At 42.6% G+C, this 21,492-nt stretch overlaps 1 protein-coding gene across 4 annotated transcripts in view; it reads left to right on the forward strand.

The window, feature by feature from the left end:
* The window catches only part of LOC125447831 (uncharacterized), a 145,231-nt gene that overhangs the window by 83,648 nt on the left and 40,091 nt on the right, over positions 1 to 21,492 (forward strand). For all 4 annotated transcript variants that reach the window (XM_048522601.2, XM_048522602.2, XM_048522603.2 and 1 more), the window contains exons 22-25: positions 6,479 to 6,573; positions 8,643 to 8,694; positions 16,767 to 16,925; positions 18,367 to 18,478. In XM_048522601.2, the coding sequence (XP_048378558.2) occupies positions 6,479 to 6,573; positions 8,643 to 8,694; positions 16,767 to 16,925; positions 18,367 to 18,478 (418 nt within the window). The remainder of the gene's footprint in view (positions 1 to 6,478; positions 6,574 to 8,642; positions 8,695 to 16,766; positions 16,926 to 18,366; positions 18,479 to 21,492) is intronic.

Here is a 21,492-nt window from a genome sequence, read left to right on the forward strand (position 1 = left end):
CAGCTTTTGTGCTTCTAAGATGCTGCTTGGCTTGCTGTGTTCATCCAGCTCCACACTTTGTTATCACAGTCAGGTGAACTTTGCACATCTCTATTTAGCAAGTATCTCCTTTAAGGAGACGAAAACTGCACTCAGCTTAGTTTTACCTAGGTCCTGCATAACTACAGTAAGATTTCCTTGTTCCTGTACTCAAACTAGCATATGCTGCCTTAACTCCTTGCTACACTATGCTCGCTTTAAATGATTGATATGGGGATGCCTTTTTATGTATTTTTTTTTTGTACAAAACATTTTCCATCCATAATCTTTCTTCTATATTAAATTAATCATTGGGTTGTGGGCAGACTAGAATTTGTTCCCAACCCTAATTCCTCTGAAGATGATGATGGTGAGTACCTTTCTTGAACCTGCAGGCCTTTTGGAGTGTAGGCGCACCCTCAGTGCTGCTAGGAAGGGAGTTTGAGGAATTTTCAGGAATTCCAGCAACAGTTAAGAATTTTGTTCCAAATTCGGATAGTAAGTGATTTGAGGGGGTGTTTGCAGTAGGAGGTGCTCCCATTTATCTTGACCTTCAAGATGGTAGTGATCATCAGTTTAGAAGATGCTGTCCAAGAAACATGTGGTGAATTTCTGCAGCACATCTTTACATTTAGTTATCTGCTTTTTGTAGGGAATTGTTCTATTAAATAAAAACAGGAGGCCAAACAGTCCATTAAGCCATTCTGCTTTGAAAGATATCATGTTTTCCTGCCTGCTAATGGTAAATTATTCAAGACACTTTAAGACATTTTCCTAATATTTATAAAAGTTGTTGTTTGTCATTAGAATCTCCACCGTGTGGAAGCAGGCCATTCAGCCCATCAAGTCCATAACAACCCTCCAAAAAGCATACCACCTGCACCCACTCCCTATCCTGTCCCTGCATTTCCTGTACTAGATGCTATGGGAAATTTAGCATAGCCAGTTCACCTAACCTGCACATCTTTTGGATTTGGGAAGAAAGCAGAGCACCCAAGTAAAACACATGCAGGTACAGGGAGAACGTGCAAACTCCACACAAACAGTCGCCTGAGGATGGAGTCGAACCTGGGTCTCTGGCATTGTGAGGCAGTAGTACAAGCCACTAAGCCACGATGCTGCCCCTCCCTCCCTCCCTCCCTCTCTTTTGTCCAAACTTGAAGTAATATTCCAGATAAAGAAATCTGCCTCTGTAGAAAGTGATTTTTATAGCTGCTAAGGAAACTAGATTGTATCAGTGCATGTTGATGTTTGTCTTTCATGGCAGTATAGAACTATTACACAATTCTCTGAATAGGGTGAAGATAAGAATAAAAAATACAGTACTACCTACACTAGTTCCCTTTTCCTACACTAGGCCCATAGATTCGAATGTTAGACATTTCCAAGTGTTCATCTAAGTACCTTTTTAAAGGTTGTAATGTTTCCTGCCTCAACTACCCTCCTAGCCAGTGTATTCCAGACCTCCTCCACCCTCTGGGTGAACAAATGCTTCCTCAAAACATCTCTAAATCTCCTGCCTTTCATTTTACCATTATACTCCCATTATTATTGACCCTTCGACAAAGGCGAACATCTGCTTTCTGTATACCCTGTTCATGGCCCCTCATAGACGTGTACACCTCAGTCAGGTCTCTCTCCTCTCCCCCCCCCCCCCCCCCCCCCCCCCCCCCCCCACCAACATCATCTCTGCTCCAAAGTAAAAAAAACCCAAGCTTAACCAGCATCTCTCCATAGCTGAAATGCTCCATCCCAGACAATGCATTGGTGAATCTCCTCTGCACCTTTCCAGTGCAACCTTAGCCATCTTGTTGTGCAGTGACTCCAGCTTTGACCTAACCAAAGCTTTGTACAGCTCAAAATATCACCTCTCTTTTCTCATCTATACTGTAACTGATAAGGCAATTGTCCTGTATGCCGCCTTAACTAACCTATCGACTTGTACTGCCACCTTTTAGGGATTCAATGGACCAGCATCCCAAGATCACCCTGTGCCTTTGAACTTTCTAATTTCCCACCTTTCATTGAATATTCCCTTCTGTTTTCTTCCACAGTGCATCGCTCACACTTAACAGAGTTAAATTTCATCTATTGCTGCTATTCTGTGGACTTTGGCAGCGACAGCTCCATGGCTGACCTGCATTTGTTATGGACCAGACCAGAACCCCTCAAAATATATTAAGAAAGTAGTCTAGATCTTTGTAAAAGGTTCCTTAAATGTGAAGTGGGTATTAAGGTTGCTGGTTTTATCGCTGCCTGAGGTTTTCTAGTTACCTGACAAATATGTCATGTCTAGCAAAATTCAATCCCATCCTTATGCAATCCAGGCAAATTAAAAATGGTAAAATGTGAGGCTGGATGAACACAGCAGGCCAAGCAGCATCTCAGGAGCACAATTAAAATTAAAAATGGTTTTGTATTTTGGCTTGAGATGGCTGCTTGTTCCAACTCTAAGTAATGAAAAGTGTCATCAGCCGTGGTATCAAACAGCAGCTGCTGAGCAGTAACCTGCTCAGTTTGGGTTCCGCCAGGGCTACTTGGCTCCTGACCTCATTCACAGCCTTCGGTTCAAACGTGGACAAAAGAGCTGAATTCCCAGAGGTGAGGTGAGAGTGACAGCCCTTGATACTAAGGCTGCATTCGACCAAGTGTGCCATCAAGGATCAAAACAGAAATCAGTGGGCATCAGGGCAAACTCTCCAATGGTCGGAGTCATACCTGGCATGTCAGAAGATGGTCATGGTTGTTGGAGGTCAATCATCTCAGCTCCAGGACATCCCTGCAGGAGCTCGCAGCGTAGTGTCTTAGGACCAGCCATCTTTAGCTGCTTCATCAATGACCTTACCTCCATCATAAGGTCAGAAGTGGGGATTTTTGCCGATGATTGCACATTGTTCAGCACCATTCATGACTCCTCAAATACTGAAGCAGTCTATGTTCAAATGCATCAAGTTCTGGAGAATTTCCATTGCCTCGTGGCAAGTGACCTTTGCTCCACACAAACACCGGCTATAACCATCACCAACAAGAGACAATTTAACCATCACCTCTTGACATTCAGTGGTGTTAACGTCACTGAATCCCCCGCTGTCAACATCCTGGGAGTTATCATTGACCAGAGACTCAACTGGACTCACCACATGAACACTGGCTATGTGAGCAGGTCAGAAGCGAGGAATACTGCATCAAGTAACCCATCTCCTGACTCCTCGAAGCCAGTCCGCCATCTACAAGGCACAAGTCAGAGGTGTGATGGAATACTCCCCACTTGCCTGGATGACTACAGCCGCAACAATATTCAAGAAGCTTGACAGCATCAATCTTGATTGGCACTACATCTACAAGTATCCACTCCCTCCATTACTGACATCTAGTACACACTGCTGCTACTGTCTACAAGATGCACTGCAGAAATTCACCAAAGATCCTCAGTCAGCACCTTCCAAATCCATGACCATCTAGAAGGACAAAGGGAGCAGACATCTATGGGAACACCTCCAAGTTCCCTGTAAGCTACTTACCATCCCGACTTGGAAATATACTGCTGTTCTTTCACGGTCACTGTCAGAATTCTGGAATTCCCTCCCTAATAGCATTTGGTGGTCAACCACAGCAGGAGGACCGCAGAGGTTTAAGGCAGCTCACCACCACCTTCTCAAGGCTAACTAGGGACAGACAAGAAGCGCTGTCCGGCCGGCGATGCCCATGTCTCTCCAATGAATAGAGAAAAAAACACACCTCTTGAAACCATAGCATCATCTCACATTACATTACTGTCCTTTAACACTACAGCAACATTTGACAAAGTGTGGCATTAAAAAGCCCTTTCAATATTGAAGTTTATGGGAATCGGGGAAAATTTCCACTGGCTGGAGTCAGAGTCATGCAGCATGGAAACAGATTCTTCTGTCCAACCTGTTCATGCTGGCCATAATCCCAAACTAACTAATCCCACCTACCTCTGGTCCATATCCCTCCAAATCTTCCTTATTCATTTCACATGTTGAAATGTCTTTTAAACATTGCAACTGTATCTGCATCCAGCACTTCCTCCAAAAGTTCATTCCACACAGAAACCATTCTGTGAAAACAATTGGCCCTGATGTGTTTTTTCTTCCCTCCCCGAAATTCCCCAACCTCAGGAAAAGACAACTGCCGTTCACCTTATCGGTACACCACCTGATTTCATAAACCTTTGTAAGGTCACCCCTCAGTCTCGTACACGCCAGTGAAAAAAGCCCCAGACTCTCCTTATACCTCAAATCCTTCATTGTTGTGGTTGTTGACAGACAATTGCCTGAACCCCAAATCGTTATCTGCAATAGGAATCTTTTGATAAGGGGTAATTGCAGCATAGCTGGAACCTTGTCACAATTGCATCACTTGGGATTTGTTCCAATTAGGCCATGATGGTGCTTAAAAACCAGATTGATTACTTAATACTTTACAATATATTCAAAGTTTGTACGGCAGTTACATGTGGTCCACTGTGCTTGCATGTATGATCCAGGGAGCTGTGAGCACGAGTAGCATGTAAGCAATGCTGATAGTCACCTGCCATAATGGCAATTTACAGACCACCTTCGGCATGGTCCACAGTGGCTGGTAGAAAGTAGTATCAGGAGAGTGAGAATTGAACACTATAGCATGATCTAGATTTCTTCATAGGATGTGGGGATAAGAGGAAAGACCAGCATTTATTTCTCGTGACTAATTGTCCTGGAGAAAGTGGTGGCGAGCCTCCTTAAATTGCTGAATGACTCAAGTATGCTCACGGCGCTGATGGGAGGTTGATTCACTGTATGTCTGTCACCTTCTCAATGATGCCTTATTTAATCGAACATGACCATTTTTTTTCTCTCTGACACTGCAACACTCTCCAGTGCAAATAGGATGGAAATTTTTTAGTTTCTATTTGAGCTCCCATTCTTCATATTTGTCCTTGTGTACCACTGCAGATTTGCTACAATACTCACATGCTTGATGTTGCATTCTGATCTTTGGAAAAGTTTGACTGAAAACTTAATAGTTTTCCTTAGTTGCTATGCTTGGGTGCCATTACCCATCTGTTTATGCAACTTATGATTTAACTACTTTAGAAAGCACAAAGCCGAAGTTACTTTCTTGTAAATAATTCATAGGTACCATTGTTTTGGAGCTTTTGACTTTTCTTTGTTTCTTTCCATGGAATATTGACCTCACCATCAAGACCAGCATTAGTTACGCATTGATGGTTGCCTTCGAGCTGAATAGCTTGCTAGACGATTTAGAGGACATTTTAAAAGTTATCCACTTAAGTCATGCGGAGTGCAGTCAGGCAAAGGTAGAGAAGGAAATTTGCTAAAGAATGTATGTATTTTTACACCAATCGGTACTTTCATGATCACCATCGCTAAAACTAGCTTTCCATATCAGATTTGTTAATTGAATTTAAATTCCAGCAGGTGCTTTGGTGGGATTTGAGCCCATGTCTCTTGAACATTAGTCTGTGCCTTTGAATTACCACCACCATTACCCCAGTGCCACCATCTCCCTTAAGTGGAAGAAATCTGAACTCTGTCATAGTGTAATTCAAATTTGGACATCATATTTCTCATTTTGTTTCTTGTACACTTTTCTCGTTTGAATTTTGTATAGTTGGGACTTAGGAAAGGACGTTTCTTAGACTTTTGTTATCTCATTTGGTGTATAAGCTTGAAACCAGAACTAAAATTATCATTATCAACAGTTTGAGATATATGCAAACGAACACCAGCTGTTGTAAAAGCAAAATGCTGTGGATGCTGAAAATTTGAATTAAAAACAAAGTGCTGGAGAAACTCAACAGGTCATATAGCATTCTGTGGGAAGAGAAGCTGATTTAACATTGAGTCCAATTAATCTTCTGCAGAGCCTCGAGTTGTTTCATTAATGCCACTGGGTAATTGCACCCACCTACATAGCCATGAAAGTTTAGGCTCCCCTACCGTAGACATTAGGAATATTAATTTCAAGTAGGTTAGACCAGTGAGACAACAGAACTGAAATTTCAACTAGTGAAAAGCAAATTCGAAATTAATCTTGGAAACAAAAGTCTTTAATCTGCATAATAGATAACAAAGTGCAGGGCTGGATGAACACAGCAGGCCAAGCAGCATCTTAGGAGCACAAAAGCTGACGTTTCGGGCCTAGACCCTTCTTCGGGAAAAAAATGAAGGGTCTAGGCCCGAAACGTCAGCTTTTGTGCTCCTAAGATGCTGCTTGGCCTGCTGTGTTCATCCAGCCCCACACTTTGTTATCTTGGATTCTCTAGCATCTGCAGTTCTTATTATCTCTTTAATCTGCATAATTTAGCTCTTTAGGTACAAATCTGGAGAGTTCCAAATGCAGTCAGTGATTAGCCCGGTGAATTGGATTATTTGCAGGTCAAACGGCCTTTTCTCATCTTTGGTGTTTTCTTGTGTTCATACATTCCATACAGAGCCATTCAGACAGCGAATATTTAGATATTGAGATGGAAGATGGTGAAGTCACTGATGGAACCTCAACAGCTGAGAAATTATGTGCACCTCCCAGGTGGGATCATTTCAACAATTGGTTATACTTTGACATTGAAGTTTCTCGTCGCTGTGTGTTTCTGTTGTCGTCTGTTTCCAGATAAGAACCACAGGGCTGTGTCTCCGGTATTTCTCCCAGTACCTCTGGACAGCTACATATTCTCTGCCTCACCCCAGTTGTTGAAGTGAGAATTCACTATTTAGAATGAAAAATGCACGGCCACACTTTGCCACGTTTGTAGGGCAGCAAGTGTTGCCCCATCTTAAAGTTCATCAGAATGCTTGCCTGCTGTCTGACCTTGCTAGTTTTTTAAAAACATGCTAAAAATGTGGAACTGGCAGTCAGAGATTTAAACCTGTTGACATTATACCATTTTACTTATGTGAAGTAGTATGTTAAATCATACCAGTAACTTTGAGAGAATACGCGTTTCTCTACTATTGGTCTCCCTGGTCCATACAGCTGTTGCATTCAGGGTAGGCTTCTAATGTTGTAGTGTCACCCATTAGATAATTTGAAAAAGCTGCCCATTCACAACTTTCATTGATTTTGTTTTCCCCCTACCCAACACCATCCTCCACAGTTACCACATAGAAATAGCATTAGCTCCACTTTGCTTGACAAGGAATGAGAATATCAGCTTTAGAACACCCTGCTGAGTAGGTTCCTTTTTCCTCCCGTCCTTAAGGTGCTGGCTATTGTTCAGCCTTATCTCCACAGATGATCACTTTCCATCGCCATGCTCAGGTTCTTTGCATTTGCAAACATATATTTTGTTTGATAAAATTTTTTTTCACATACATACACAAAGGCAGTAAGCATGTTGTATAGTCTTTACGTATAAAATAATTGAAATTTGACATTCTTTGTACTTGCTACCAAAAGCATTTTCCACTCATTCAGGTCACTGTTTACATACACTGAGGCAAAGAGAGGGTATGATAGTTGAACAGACCTTTGTTGTACTTCGGCAGAAAGACCCTAGATAGTGGTCTTTCCTTACTGCACTTTGGTGGGAGCTACCCCAAGCTTTATTGCAACCCTCAGCACCTAATCCTGCACCTTGGGATGTGCCAGTCTGCAATGCTCGGCCAAGATCAGCTGTCCACATGGAGAAACTAACGAGTTTTGGGCAAACCACAAAGCCTCTTTCACCAAGCTTGTATCCTCGGTCTGCATCCCAGGTTGCAGATTGTAGAAGATAGAATGCTGAGTCAGAGCTGCTTGGAACAAGCCTTGACAAAAACAACTGCATCTCTCTCCTTGCCTTTTTTTTGCAAAGGAGAAGCGTGACGGTGTCATCCGTGTCAAATCCCACCCCCCAGCAGCATTCTTTCTAGTCAAATAGGTGGCCATCAGGATGAGGACAATGTTGGGTATATCTACTGTACCCACCTTATCCAGACCTTTGTATATGGTGTCCCTGTGGACATAGTGTTTCTTTGATTTCCAGATGAAGTAGCAGATGGCTCAGGTGACTGCAGTGGTGCAGGCTTGGGGATTGGCCAAGCCTGAACCCCACAGCACTACCAAGACAACCTCACACCTGATGCCCAGGTTTTTACCCATCATGGAGAGGGACCGGTGCTCCCATAAACCTGGTTTCTGCATTACCTCGGTAATACGCTCCTCCCAAGTTGTCCCATGTGCCCCAGCACCTTCAGATAATCAGACCTAATGGTGAAGGGGATAAAGGATTGATCAGCCCAGTTCCAAAAAAAGGACATGGCCTCGCTCTTGCCTTGATTTACTTTGGCTCCCGAGGACAGTTTGAACTGGTTGCAGATGCTCACGAGTCTGCACACTGACAGCGAATCTGAATAGAAAATGATGATATCATCCATGCTTTGACCTACAGACCTGTTTCTTGGACTAGTCACCTTTCTCAGGCTCACATCCTTCCTGATGAACTCAGCATAAAGCTCTATACAACACACAAACGACGCCATGCCCAAATTACCATTCTGCAAGTATGTGCCCATAGCTTGCTTGAATATGAATTGTTCATCTGCAGCCTACTGTAGGGGCTGAATCCTCTTCTCACTCAGCATGGGTGTATTTGTAATAATTGAATCTTCTTTTTTCAGATGGCATTTTCACAATTATTCGCAATCTCACAAGTTTTCACCCAAGAGAAAGGTAAATCTTCATTACAGCGTTGATTTAATTGATTGAAGCTTTTCTGAAGAAGGGCCTGGACCTGAAATGTCAGCTTTCCTGCTCCTCTGCTGCCTGGCTTGCTGTATTCATCCAACTCTTCGCCTTGTTATCTCATTCTCTAGCATCAGCAGTTCTTACTTTCTCTTTGATTTAGTACTGTTTTGTGATGTTTTAGTTCCTGTGATGTCTATTCTGATAGAATAAGCCTTTGTTAGTCTGTAAAATTTGACTTTTGAAACAAAATTACAGAATGATAGACCATCAAACATTTGGGACTGTCAAGTCTCTGCAACCATTGTTGAATTCAGGTGACCTGGCTTCTGCACATACCCTGGAATAACACTGAGTGACCCGGTTCTAACTAGCTGCTGTGTATTTCTCCAGATTGGCACATTCTTTTTGCGATTCGTTTAATTTGTTACCTTGTTATTGGATGCAAAAGCCCTGTTCCCAGTTGCTTTATTACCATAATATTGACAACATCGAGGGCCGAAGGGCCTGTACTGTGCTGTAATGTTCTATGTTCTATGTACAGCTATCAATACATAGGTTAACCTATGTAAAATATCATTTAAAGATCAGAAGTCAAACTTTTCTACAGCCGTCAGGGCTATTTCTTTTAAATGTTCTTCCTTTCTTGGGTTTTTTCTTTATCTGATAAATTATAATCCCTGATTTATTTTGGAGCTGATTAAATTTGCAGTCCAGGTGTCAATTAATCCAATCTTATCAGCCTGGTAGATGACTCTTCTTAATTCATGACTAATTATCAAATCAGCTTTCCTAATAGTACTAAAGTGTTTTGGGATCGATCCTGGCTTGATCCTGTACTGCAAACTTGTGTATATAATTGTCTGTATCCAGGTTCATTTCCTGATAGCAATTGTGAAGGAATTTCTTTGGTCTTAAATGCCAGAAATGTTCAGTCTTTCCTTTTACCAGTATTCTATTGACCATGGGCCATAGATCATAAGCTATAGAAGCATAATTAGGCCATTTGTCCCCTCAAGTCTGCTCTGCTGTTGATCCTGATACTAATGAAGAACCTATTTGTCGCTGTCTTAAATACACACAATGACTTGGCCTCCACAGCATTCTGTGGCAATGAGTATCTCAGATTAACCACTTGTATGAAGAAATTCCCCCTCATGTCAGTTCCAAAGGACACCATGCCCCATGTCCTAATATCTCCTCCTAGCGGAAATAACTCCATATCCACTCCATCCAGGTCTCTAGCATTCTGTAAGTCTCAATCAGATCCTCTCCTTGTCCTTCTGAACTCCATTGAGTGCTGACCCAGAGTCCTCAACCACTCCTGACAAGCTCTTCATCTTGGGGATCCTTCTTGTCAACCTCTTCTTGACACCTCCAACCCAAGCAGATCCTTCCTTAGATACAGTCTCCAAAACTGCTCAAAATATTTCGAATGCATTGTGACCAGAGCCTTTTACAGCCTCAGCAGTAAATCTCTGGTATTCTAGACCTCATGAAATGAATGCTAACATTGCATTAGCCTCCCTGTCTCATGACCCTGTGTATTACCCTTAAGAGAATTCTGAATTAGGACTCACAGGTGCCTTTTCACTTCACATTTCAGAAGCCTTTCCCCATTTTGAAAGTATCTATCCCTCTTCCTACCAAAGTGCATAACTTCACACTCTTCCGGCATTGTAATCCATCTGTCACAGCTTTTCCCACTCTGCTAGCCTGTCCAAGTCCTTCTGCAACCTCCTTCCTCAGTACTACCTGTCCCTCCACCTATCTTGATGTCATCTACAAACTTAGCAACAGGTAATTCTCCTCTGTCCAGATCGTTAATGTATAGTATATAAGTTGAATAGTTGTAGTCCCAACACAGACCCCCATGGAACCTCACTGGTCATTGCTGCCATCTTGCAAAAGACCACTTTATCCTACTGTACCTGACTATGTCAGCTAATCCTCTGTCCACGCCAGTACCTTGTCCCAAAACCCACAGTGGGTTCTTATCTTTTTGAGCAGCCTCCTGTGCAACACATTGTTAAAGGCAAATTGGAAATCCAGATGTCCTTTTTTAAATTCATTAATGTGCCTAGGACTTCAATAGCTAGGCCAGCATTTATTGCCCATCTCTAATTGCCTAGAGGGCACTTAAGAATCAACCACGTCACTGGTTATGGAGTCACACGTAGGCCAGAACAGGTAAAGGTGGCAGTTTCTTTCCCTAAAAGACATTAGTGAACCAATGGGATTTTCTGACAGTGGATTTGTGGTCATCATAGGCTCCTAATTCCAGATTTTAATTGCATACAGATTTCATCATCTGCCATAGCACGATTCAAATCCGCGACCCCAGATTTTTACCTGGATCTCGTGATTTAACGGTCTAGCAACAATACCATTAGACCATTGCCTCCCACATAGATCACATCCACTGGTTCTCCTTTGTCTAACTTGCTCATTACCTTCTCAAAGAATTCGAACTGATTCGTCAAGTATGAACTCCCTTGATGAAGCTGCGCTGACTCCTGCCTATTTTACTACACATTTTCAAGTGCTCCGCAATCTCATCTCATCCTTAATAATGGATTCTCAAATCTTAGCAATGACTGAGGTCAGTCTAACCATCCTACAGTTCCCTGTCTTCTGCCTTCCACCTCTCTTAAACAAGGGTATTACGTTAGCTATTTTCCAGTCTTCTGAGACGTCCCACTCGGTGATTACTTAATGATCACCACCAAAGCCTCTACAATCTTTTCAGCTATATCCTTCACAACTCTGGGCTGTAGTCCATCTGGTCAAGGTGATTTCAGCTTTAAGCTTCCCCCAGTACCACCTCAATGACAGTCACAATGCCCACCTCTGCCACGTGACTCTCTAGAAGTTTTGGTTTGCTGTGAGTGTCTTCCCCTGTTAACACTGATGCAAAATACCTGTTCAGATTCTCCACCATTTCTTTGTTCCCGTTGCTACTTCTCCAGCCTCATCTTCCAGCAGTCCAATGTCCACTCTTGCCTCACTCTGAACTTTTATATGTCAAAAGAACTCTTGCAATCTTCTTTTATTACTAGCTAGCTTACTCTAATATTGCACCTGCTTCTTGCTTTTTCAGTTATCGTCTGCTGGCTTTTAAAGACTTCCCAGTCTGCTGTCTTCCCACAAATCTTCACCACAATTGTATGCTGCTTCTTTTGCTTTAATGCTGCACTTGACTTCCCTTGTCAGTCATCATTGCCTCATCACCTCCTTAGTATGTTTCTTCTTCTTTGGGGAATAAATATCTACTGTGCCTTTCAAATTACCCAGAAACACCTACCATTGCTGCTCCACTTCCAGTCAACTCAGGCCAGCTCCTTCCTCATACCTTTGTAGTTACCTTTGCTCAATTGTGGTACTGTTACATCTATTACAGCTTCTCCCTGTTGAACCATAGGGTGAATATTATCTCTGATAGAAAGAACTGCCAATGCTGGAGTCTGAGGTAACACAGTATGGAGCTGGAGGAACACAGCAGGCCAGGCAGCATCAGAGGAGCAGGAAAGCTGACATTTCGGGTCGAGACCCTTCAGAAATAGGGAAGGTGAAGAGGGCTCTGAAATAAATAGAGGGTGGGTTGGGGTGGGGAAGATAGGTGGGATGGTGATAGCAGGTAGTGGTGGAAATTGGTCAGTGAGGTGGGAGGGGCAGATAAGTGGGAGAGAAGACTGACAGGCCAAGGAGGCGGGCATGAGAGATAGGGTTGGTCTTGGGATGAGGCGGGGTGGGGGGGGGAGATTTTGAAGCTAGTAATTAGATTAGAGATTATTGAGATTATTGGGCTGTAGGCTGCCACAATGGAATATAAGGTGCTGCTCCTCTGGTTTCTGGATGGTGTCGTTGTGACACTGGAGGCGGCCCAGGATGGCCGTTGCCATCCAGGGAGTGGGATGGGGAGTTGAAGTTGTTTGTGACTAGGAGATGATGTTGTTTGTCACGAACCGCGCGTAGGTCCTCTACAGAGCGGTCTCTGAGCCTCCACTTGGCCTCACCCATGCAGAAGACACCACATCGGGAACAGCGGATACAATAGTGGATGTGCAGGTGAACATCTGTCTAATGTGGAAGGTCTTTTTTGGGGCCTGGGATGGAGGTGAAAGGGGAGGTGTAGGGGCAGGTGTACCACCTCCTGTGTTTGCAGGGAAAGGTGCCAAGGTTGGTGGGGAGTGTGAATTGGACGAGGGAGTCGCGGAGAGAGTGGTCTCTCTGGAAAACAGGTAAGGGTGGGGAGGGAAGTATATCCTTTGTGGTGGGGTCAGATTGCAGGTGGCGGAGAATGATGCATTGAATCTGGAGGTTAATGGGGTGATATGTGAGGACAAAGGGAATTCTGCCTTTATTTTTATTGCAGGGAGGGGCTGTGAGGGCAGAGGTGCGGGAAACGCAAGAGATGCGGTCAAGGGTGTTTTCGACCACCAAAGGGGGGGGGGGGGTGTTAGTTGCGGTTGTTGTGGTGAAATCTATCAACTATGGTCATTGCTCCCTAAGGATTCTTTCACTTTAAGTCTGCCTCATTACGTATCCCCAAATCCAGAATTGCCTGATCCCTAATGGGCTCTACCACAAGCTGCTCTTGAAACAAAACCTCGTTGACATTCCACAAATGCCTTTTCTTGGGATCCACCACCACCACCCTGATTTTCTTTTTCCCCACTCCACCTGCATATTGAAAATCCCCATAATAAGTACAATCGTGTCTTTTTGTTACGTGCCTTTTCTATATCTCCTGTTTTATTTTTTTGTTCCACATCCTGACACTACTGTTTGGAAACCTGTATATAATGCCCATTTTATTTGCCTTTGCAGTTCCTCAGCTCTACCCATGTGGATTCTGTGCCTTCTGACTCAGTATTGCTGTTTGTTTAATTTCATTTCTTACTAACGAGGCAACTCCAACACCCCCCACCCCCACCCATCTGCTTGTCCAATTGATTCTTGGATATTTAGTCCTCAGCCCCGATTTTCCTTGCAGCCATACCACTAAAATCCACACGTTGTACCTGCCAATTTCAATCTGCATAACAAACTCATTTACCTTGTTTATTATACTGTGTGTGTTTAAGTTCAAAACGCTCAGCCCTGCATTGACTGCCCCCTTTCTGATAATTGGGCTGTGCCTGAAGTTAGATTCCTGAATGTTTCCAAACTTAGTCATATTACTTGTTCTGAAAACTTTAATAACCTTTTGTGGAGCTCTCTACTCCCCCTTAACGTTTTCCATAATTTTCCGTGCAACTAAACACACTGTCCCCCACTACTTAGTTTAAAGCCCCCTCTACAGACCTAGTTATGGATTCGCCATGACTCCAGCCCAAGCATGATTCAGGTGGACCTCCCTCCTTTCCTAGTACTAGTGCCAATGCCCCATGAATTCAAATCCATTTCTCCCTTACAAATCTTTGAGCCACACTTCTTCTATTTTAATCTTGCTGACCCTGTGTCAGTTAACATGTAGTTGAAGTGGTAATCCAGAAACTACCTTGTTGGTTTTGCATTTTAATCTTGCTGTAGCTGCTTATATTTCCTCCTTAGAACCCCTTTCCTCTATCTACCTATATTGGTACCTATGTGAACCATGACAACTGAATCCTTCCCTCCACTACAAGTTTCTTTGCAGCCCAGATGAAACGTCTTGAACTCTGGCACCAGACAGGCAATACAACTTCAGGACACTTGATTCTGGCCATAGAAAACAATGTCTGTTCCTGTGATTATACAGTCCCCAATTACAACTACATTTCTCTTTTCTCCTCCCTCTTGAATGACTGTCCTGAACCACAGTGCTATGCCTGTGCTCCCTACAGATCCTAATCTCAAACAGGCTCACGTGCTGAGGTTCCTTCAGTACTATCTACTGGAATCCTCTACCTTCCTTGATCCTTGTCACAACCTCTTTTACTGACCGCTGACTGAATTTAAGGCAGTTAATCTAAGGGGTGTGACTGCCTCCTGAAATATAGTGCCCAGGTAAGTCTCCCTGTTCCTGATGTGTTGCAGTGTTTGAAGCTCAGACTCCAGCTTATGAACTCTGAGCTGGAGTTCCTCAAGCAACCAACACTTGTTCGAGATGCGGTCACTATGAACTACAATGGGGTTCACCAGCTCCCACATAATGCAGATATAACTTATCACCTGGCCCAGCATTCCTGCTTGCTTTGTTGTTAAATTGATCTTTAAATATTTCTGGATGGTCTTTTAGTTTGTAACATGTAAGTATTTCCCTTATTTACCTTTTAATTGAAAGTAACCTGTAATAGTCAAATGAATTCCTGCTACCAGTCCAGTAAACTTATGGTTTACCTGCAGTGTCACTCTTGTGCTGTGTCCCTGATCCTGGGCTTCATTTTATCCTGTTAAATAAAAACCTTACAAATTGAGCCAAAAGAAAAGTAAGCAAAAATCACCTCTTCGCCAAATTCCCTGCACTATATACTCACTTTGGGCTGCATCAGTTCTGGATGTAATCTCTCCTTCCTGACTGTGCAAAACTTACTGGATTAATTGAATACAAAATAGAATAGAATAGAACAATACAGCACAGAACAGGCCCTTCGGCCCTCGATGTTGCGCCGACCTATGAACTGAGCTAAGCCCATTCCCCTACACTATCCCATCATAATCTATATGCTTATCCAAGGACTGTTTAAATGCCCCTAATGGGACTGAGTTAACTACATTGGCAGGCAAGGCGTTCCATGCCCTTACCACTCCGAGTAAAGAACCTGCCTGTGACATCTGTCTTAAATCTATCACCCCTCAATTTGTAGCTAAGCCCCCTCGTACAAGCTGACGTCATCATCCTCAAAAAAAGACTCTCACTGTCCACCCGATCTAATCCTCTGACCATCTTGTATGTCTCTATTAAATCCCCTCTTCTCATTGGAGAGAAGAATGCTAACAGACCCAAGTCCCTCAGCCTTTCTTCATAAGGCCTTCGCTCCAGACCAAGCAACATCCTGGTAATTCTCTTCTGCACCTTTTCCAGTGCTTCCACATCCTTCCTGGAATGGGGTGACCAGAACTGCACGCATTATTCCAAATGAGGCCACACTAATGTTTTCTACAATTGCAGCATTACATCATAGCTCCGGAACTCAATCTCTGTACCAATAAAACGTAACACACCGTAAGCCACCTTAACAACACTGTCATCCTGGATGGCAACGTTCAGGGATCTATGTACATGGACGCCAAGATCCCTCTGCACATCTACACCACCAAGAATCTTTCCATTGACCCAGTATTCTGCCTTCCTATTATTCTTCCCAAAGAGAATCACTTCACGTTTATCCGCATTGAACTCTATTTGCTTCCTTTCAGCCCAATTCTGCAGTTTATCCAAGTCTTCCTGCAACATTCTTCCACACTCCTCCACTCCACCGACTTCAGTGTCATCTGCAAACTTACTAACCCATCCACCTATGCCTGCGTCCAAGTCATTTCTAAAAATGACAAACAGCAGTGGTCCCAAAACAGATCCTTGAGGCACACCACTAGTGACCTGACTCCAGGCTGAATATTTTCCATCAACCACCACCTGTTACCTTCTTACAGAAAGCCAGTTTCTAATCCAAACTGCTAAATCTCCCTCAATCCCATGCTTCTGTATTTTCAACAATAGCCTACCATGTGGAACCTTATCAAAGGCTTTACTGAAGTCCATGTACACCACGTCAACTGCCCTACCCTCATCCACATGCTTGATCACCTTCTCAAAAAACTTAGGTATGTGAGACATGACCTGCCCTTGACCAATCCGTGCTGACTATCTCCAATCAAATTGTTGCTTGCTAGATGATCATAAATCCTATCTCTTATAATCCTTTCCAAAACTTTCCCTACAACAGACGTAAGGCTCACTGGTCTATAATTACCTGGGTCATCCCTACTGCCCTTCTTGAACAAGGGCACAACATTTGCAATCCTCCAGTCCTCTGGAACTTAACCTGTAGACAAAGAGGGCTTAAAGATCAGATACCTTCTGCAGTCGTGGGCTTGCATGTCAATGCAACAAGTAATCTTTTTTTGTTTTAAAGATTTACAATTCATCGGAGCTGAGGAAAAGCAGAAAGAATCCACTGCTGCACACTATTAGAGAGAGAGAGTGGCGCAAACTTATGCAGAAACGTTTCAGTGAGTTAAGGGAGCTGCTGTTTGAGGACGAGCGGGTTTCTAAACGTGCTATTCTTGATGAGGTTTGTTAAAGAATTTCCTTTAGTGTTTTGTTTATTTTTGCCCATAAATCTCGTATTTCCTGAAAAGATATGTTCCACTAAGGTCTGAAAATAATGGTTGATGCCAGAATATGGTCTGATTTTTAAATACCCCACCCAATAAAAAGGCAACACTCCAAGAGGCTATTAGTAAGCTGCATGTCTGGGAGTTGAAAGAAGGAGAGATCATAGTTAAAGCTGTCTCAAGTCCTGAGATATCCATCCTGAAGTACTTCCAGTGGTGATGTTGAGGCGCTGGCATTGGCATTGGGTGGACAAAGTCAGAAGTCTCACGACACTGGGTTATAGTCCAACTGATTTATTTGAAATCACCAAGGTTTTGGAGCAGTGCCCCTTTGTCCTACTTTGACTAGGAAATAGTGGCTCACTGAGGAGTTGTTTCTGTGCCCTTTCTAAGCCTGAAAATACTGAATTTGTTATTCTTCTACGTTGTTTTATGACCATCTGTTTGTTGTCTCTGATTTTACATGCTGCATATTATCTTTACTCTTTAAATTCATTTGTGGGATGTGAGCCTCACTGGCTTGCCAGCATTTATTGCCTGTTTCCAGTTGGCCTTGAGAAGGTGGTGGTGGTGGTGGTGAGCTGCCTTCTTAAATCACTGCAGTCCACCTGCTGTGGGTTGACCCACAATGTCATTTGGGAGTGATGTTTATGTGTTACCACTGTATTCTAAGCTGGTTGCAGATTACTCTGCTCATGTTGGGAGGAAATGGTTTATGCAGAATTCTTGATGTCAGCACCAAGACTTTCAGCATCTCCAAGCAATCCCTGTAAATGTTAGCAACTTTAAAATGCTCAGGAAACCCAACACTGCTCCAATCACACAAGCAGCCGTAGAAACAAATCAGCAACTAATGTGAAGTTAGTTTTACTTGAAGGAATCATCAACTAATTGGTGGTCCTTCCTGCTGCTGAATGCACATTTGGTTGTGTGAGGTTGAGAGAGGGTAATTGACTTAATCACTTTTATCAAATCAGATGTTACAATCTATCTGCTTTATATACTTTTGGTACACTAATGCGCTGCCCGAAATGGTATATCATTTGTTTAAATATCCTTATCTGGCTTGTCATTGATTGACTTGAAGATGGTCACCCAGCTGGTCCCTTTGATTAAGGATCAGGCAAGCTTCATTTACACAAATAGTCACCAAGCTGTCAAAAACTTATTACGCACTAATTAAACTTGTATTCAGTGCAGTGTAGGAACTTGGACAAGCCATAAATAGAAATGTCTTATTGTAATTCTGCATTAAACAAAAATAGAAAAATAAGGGTATAAATCAGTGTATTCTAACTTATTGTAATCTTTAGATGATGACATGACTTTTGAATGATTGCTGTTGACAGTATATAATATTGCTCCATTCATAAAACTTTTACTTAATTGTCACCACAGGCCATCAGTGAAATTCAAAATCTGTGTCAGCAAGGACATAAACTTTATTTGGAGAAAAAGCTACTGATGAAAAAACACAAGGCATTGTTAAAAATAATCTCTGTGCTCTCTGGTAAGGCTTATTTTCTAACTTTTCACCAATGTAAATGTTAACCATAGTAATTTTTTTGAGTTTATTTTTTAATTTTCACTCTTTTCATCCATTAAGCACTGGTTAACCTGATTCATTGTGTTGCAGTATTTATCATCAATCTACAGTATTTGTGGTTAGCAGCCTTTAGATATTTAGCTTTTGAAATGTTTTATTTTCAATCTTGAAAGTGAATCTGGAAATACAGCTGTTTAGGGACCTCCCAAATGATGCCATTCAATCAGTTCTTTAGTGGATGATATAACACAGGAGGAAACCGTGTGATACATTGTGGCTCTTTGACAGTGATCAATTTACATCTTTTCTCTCTGGCTGGCTATGTAAGTGACTTCCTCTCCCGTATTTATCCCAATATGTCTTTTGAGAGTTACCATTGAATTCTAATTCCTCACTCAGTTGGGGTGTATAATTCACTTCATCAGAAATTACTGCAGTGTTCCTTAGAAAAAGATCCCCTCCCTCGTTCTTTTACTAGTCACTTTCAAACTTCAGTCTTATGGTTTTTGAAGCTTCTGTCACTGGAAACTGATTTACGTAAGAAATGGGAGCAGGGGTAGACCATCTTGCCCCTTGAGCCTGCTGTGCCATTTAATAACATCATTGCTATGATACGAAGGTGCTGATGTTGGACCAGGGTGGACAAGGTCCGTAGTCACACAAACTAGGCTTTATCCAACGGATTTATTTGAAATCCTCAGCTTTTGGAGCGCTGCTACTTCAGGTGATGTGATGAACGAGCAGTACTCTAAAAGCTTGTGATTTCAGATAAAGCTATTAGGCTATAACCTAGTGTCTTGTGACCTCTGACCTTATTCAGTAAGATTGTGGCTCATCATTTTGTGGATTCAGCTGCATTTATCCACCTACGCACAATAACCCTCTATTCCTTTTATGGTTTAAAAATCTATTTATCATCTTCTCTATCCGTCTCCCCCTCCCCCTTTTCTGATGAAAGGTCTAGGCCCGAAACATCAGCTTTTGTGCTCCTAAGATGCTGCTGCTTGGCCTGCTGTGTTCATCCAGCTCTACACTTTTTGTTACATCTCCAAGCAGTGTGGTTTCAGTGATTTCACTTAGAAAAGCTTGGTTTTTGGTTGCTGGAGGATATTTGAGGGCTGTAGAGTGAAATGATTGTACCCATGATTTATCTAACAATAATGAGAAGCTATGGATATAGTGCTCAGCATGAACATAAAACATAGGGGTACAGTACAGGAATGGGCCCTTCGGCTCATGATGATGCGCCAAATATGATGCCAAATGAAACTAATCACTTATTCCTGCCCTTGGTGTATATATATCTCCATTCCTTGCATGCATGTGCTTGTCTATAAGTCTTCTAAATGCCCTTTCCCTCCACTAATCTCTCCACTACATGGCAACATGTTCCAGACTCCTACCACTGAGTAAAAGACATGTCCCTCACATCTCTCCTTTGAACCTTACACCGCCTCGCCTTAAATGTATGCCCCCTAATACTTGACATTTCAACTCTGGGAAGAAGATTTTTGACTATCAGCCCTGCCTATGCGTCTCATAATTTTATAGGCTTCAATCAAGTCTCCCCTCAGCCTGTGCCACTTGAGGAAGCCACCAGAGTTTTTCTTTTTCCTAGCCTCTCCTTATAGCTCATACCCTCTCTAAGCCAGGCAGCATCCTGCAAACCTCTTCTTCACCTTCTCCAAAGCCTCCACATCCTTCCTGTAATGTGGCAACCAGATTTGATCACAAAACTCTAAAGTGGGGCCTAACCAAAGCCTTATAAAGCTGCAACATGACATCCTGACTCTTGTGCTCAGTTCTTTGACCAATAAAGGCAAGCATGCCATATGCTACGTTCACTATCCTATCTACTTGTGTGGCCACTTTGAAAGAGCTATGGACTTGAACCGAAAGATCTTGCTGTACATCAGTGCCATTCAGAGTGCTACACTAAGTGTATACTTTTCCTTAACATTTGATCTCCGAAAGTGCACCATCTCACACTTAAATGGATTAAACTCCATCTGCTATTGCTCCACCCATATCTGCAACTGATATATACACCACTTGTACCCTTTGACAACCTTCTACATTATCCACAACTCCACACATCTTTGTATTGTCTGCAAACTTACTAACCCACCCATCTGCATTTTCATCCAAGTCATTTATATATATCACATATAGCTAAGATCCCAGTACAAATCCCTGTGAAACACCAGTAGTCAGTGACCTCCAGCCTGAAAAACAGTCTTCCACCACTACCCTCTGTCCTCAATGGGTTAGCCATCAGTGGAAAGCAATGGCCTATTGGTATTATCGCTGTACTGTTAATCCAGAGACCCAGATAACGTTCTAGGGACCCGGTTTGAATCTCACCACAGCAGATAGAATTTGAATTCAATAAATATCTGAAATTAAGAATTTAATGATTGTGAATCCATTGTTTGTCAGAAAAACCAACTGCCATCCTTACCTGGTCTGGCCTACATGTGACCCCAGACCCACAGCTATGTGGTTGACTCTTAATGGCTGTCTGGGCAATAAATGCTGTCCACCCAGCGACACCCTCATCACGTGAATGAATAAAGAAAAATAAAAAGGCCAATTCTGAATCCACAAAGCCAAGTCACTGTAGTCCCATGCATCTCAATCTTCTGGATGAGCCTACCATGAGAGACCTTGGCAAAAGCCTTACTAAAATCTGTGCTGTTCTGTTCTATGTTCTATGTTCTAAAAGCTGTGCAGACACCATCCACTGCTTTCCCTTCAAATCATCTTCATCACTTCCTCCAAATTCAGTCAAGTTATTAACTCATGCCCTGCACGAAATCATGCTGACTCTCCCCCAATTAGACCATGCTTTTCCAAATGCATGTAAATCCTATCCCTAAGAATTCTTTCCAGTAACAACCACCAGTGTGACACTCACCAGTCTGCAGTTTTCTGGATTATCCCAGACAGACAGTCGCACCAACATTTAAGCAGGAAAA

The sequence above is a fragment of the Stegostoma tigrinum genome, chromosome 39 (assembly GCF_030684315.1).
Source record: "Stegostoma tigrinum isolate sSteTig4 chromosome 39, sSteTig4.hap1, whole genome shotgun sequence".
In the NCBI taxonomy this organism is placed as follows: domain Eukaryota; kingdom Metazoa; phylum Chordata; class Chondrichthyes; order Orectolobiformes; family Stegostomatidae; genus Stegostoma; species Stegostoma tigrinum.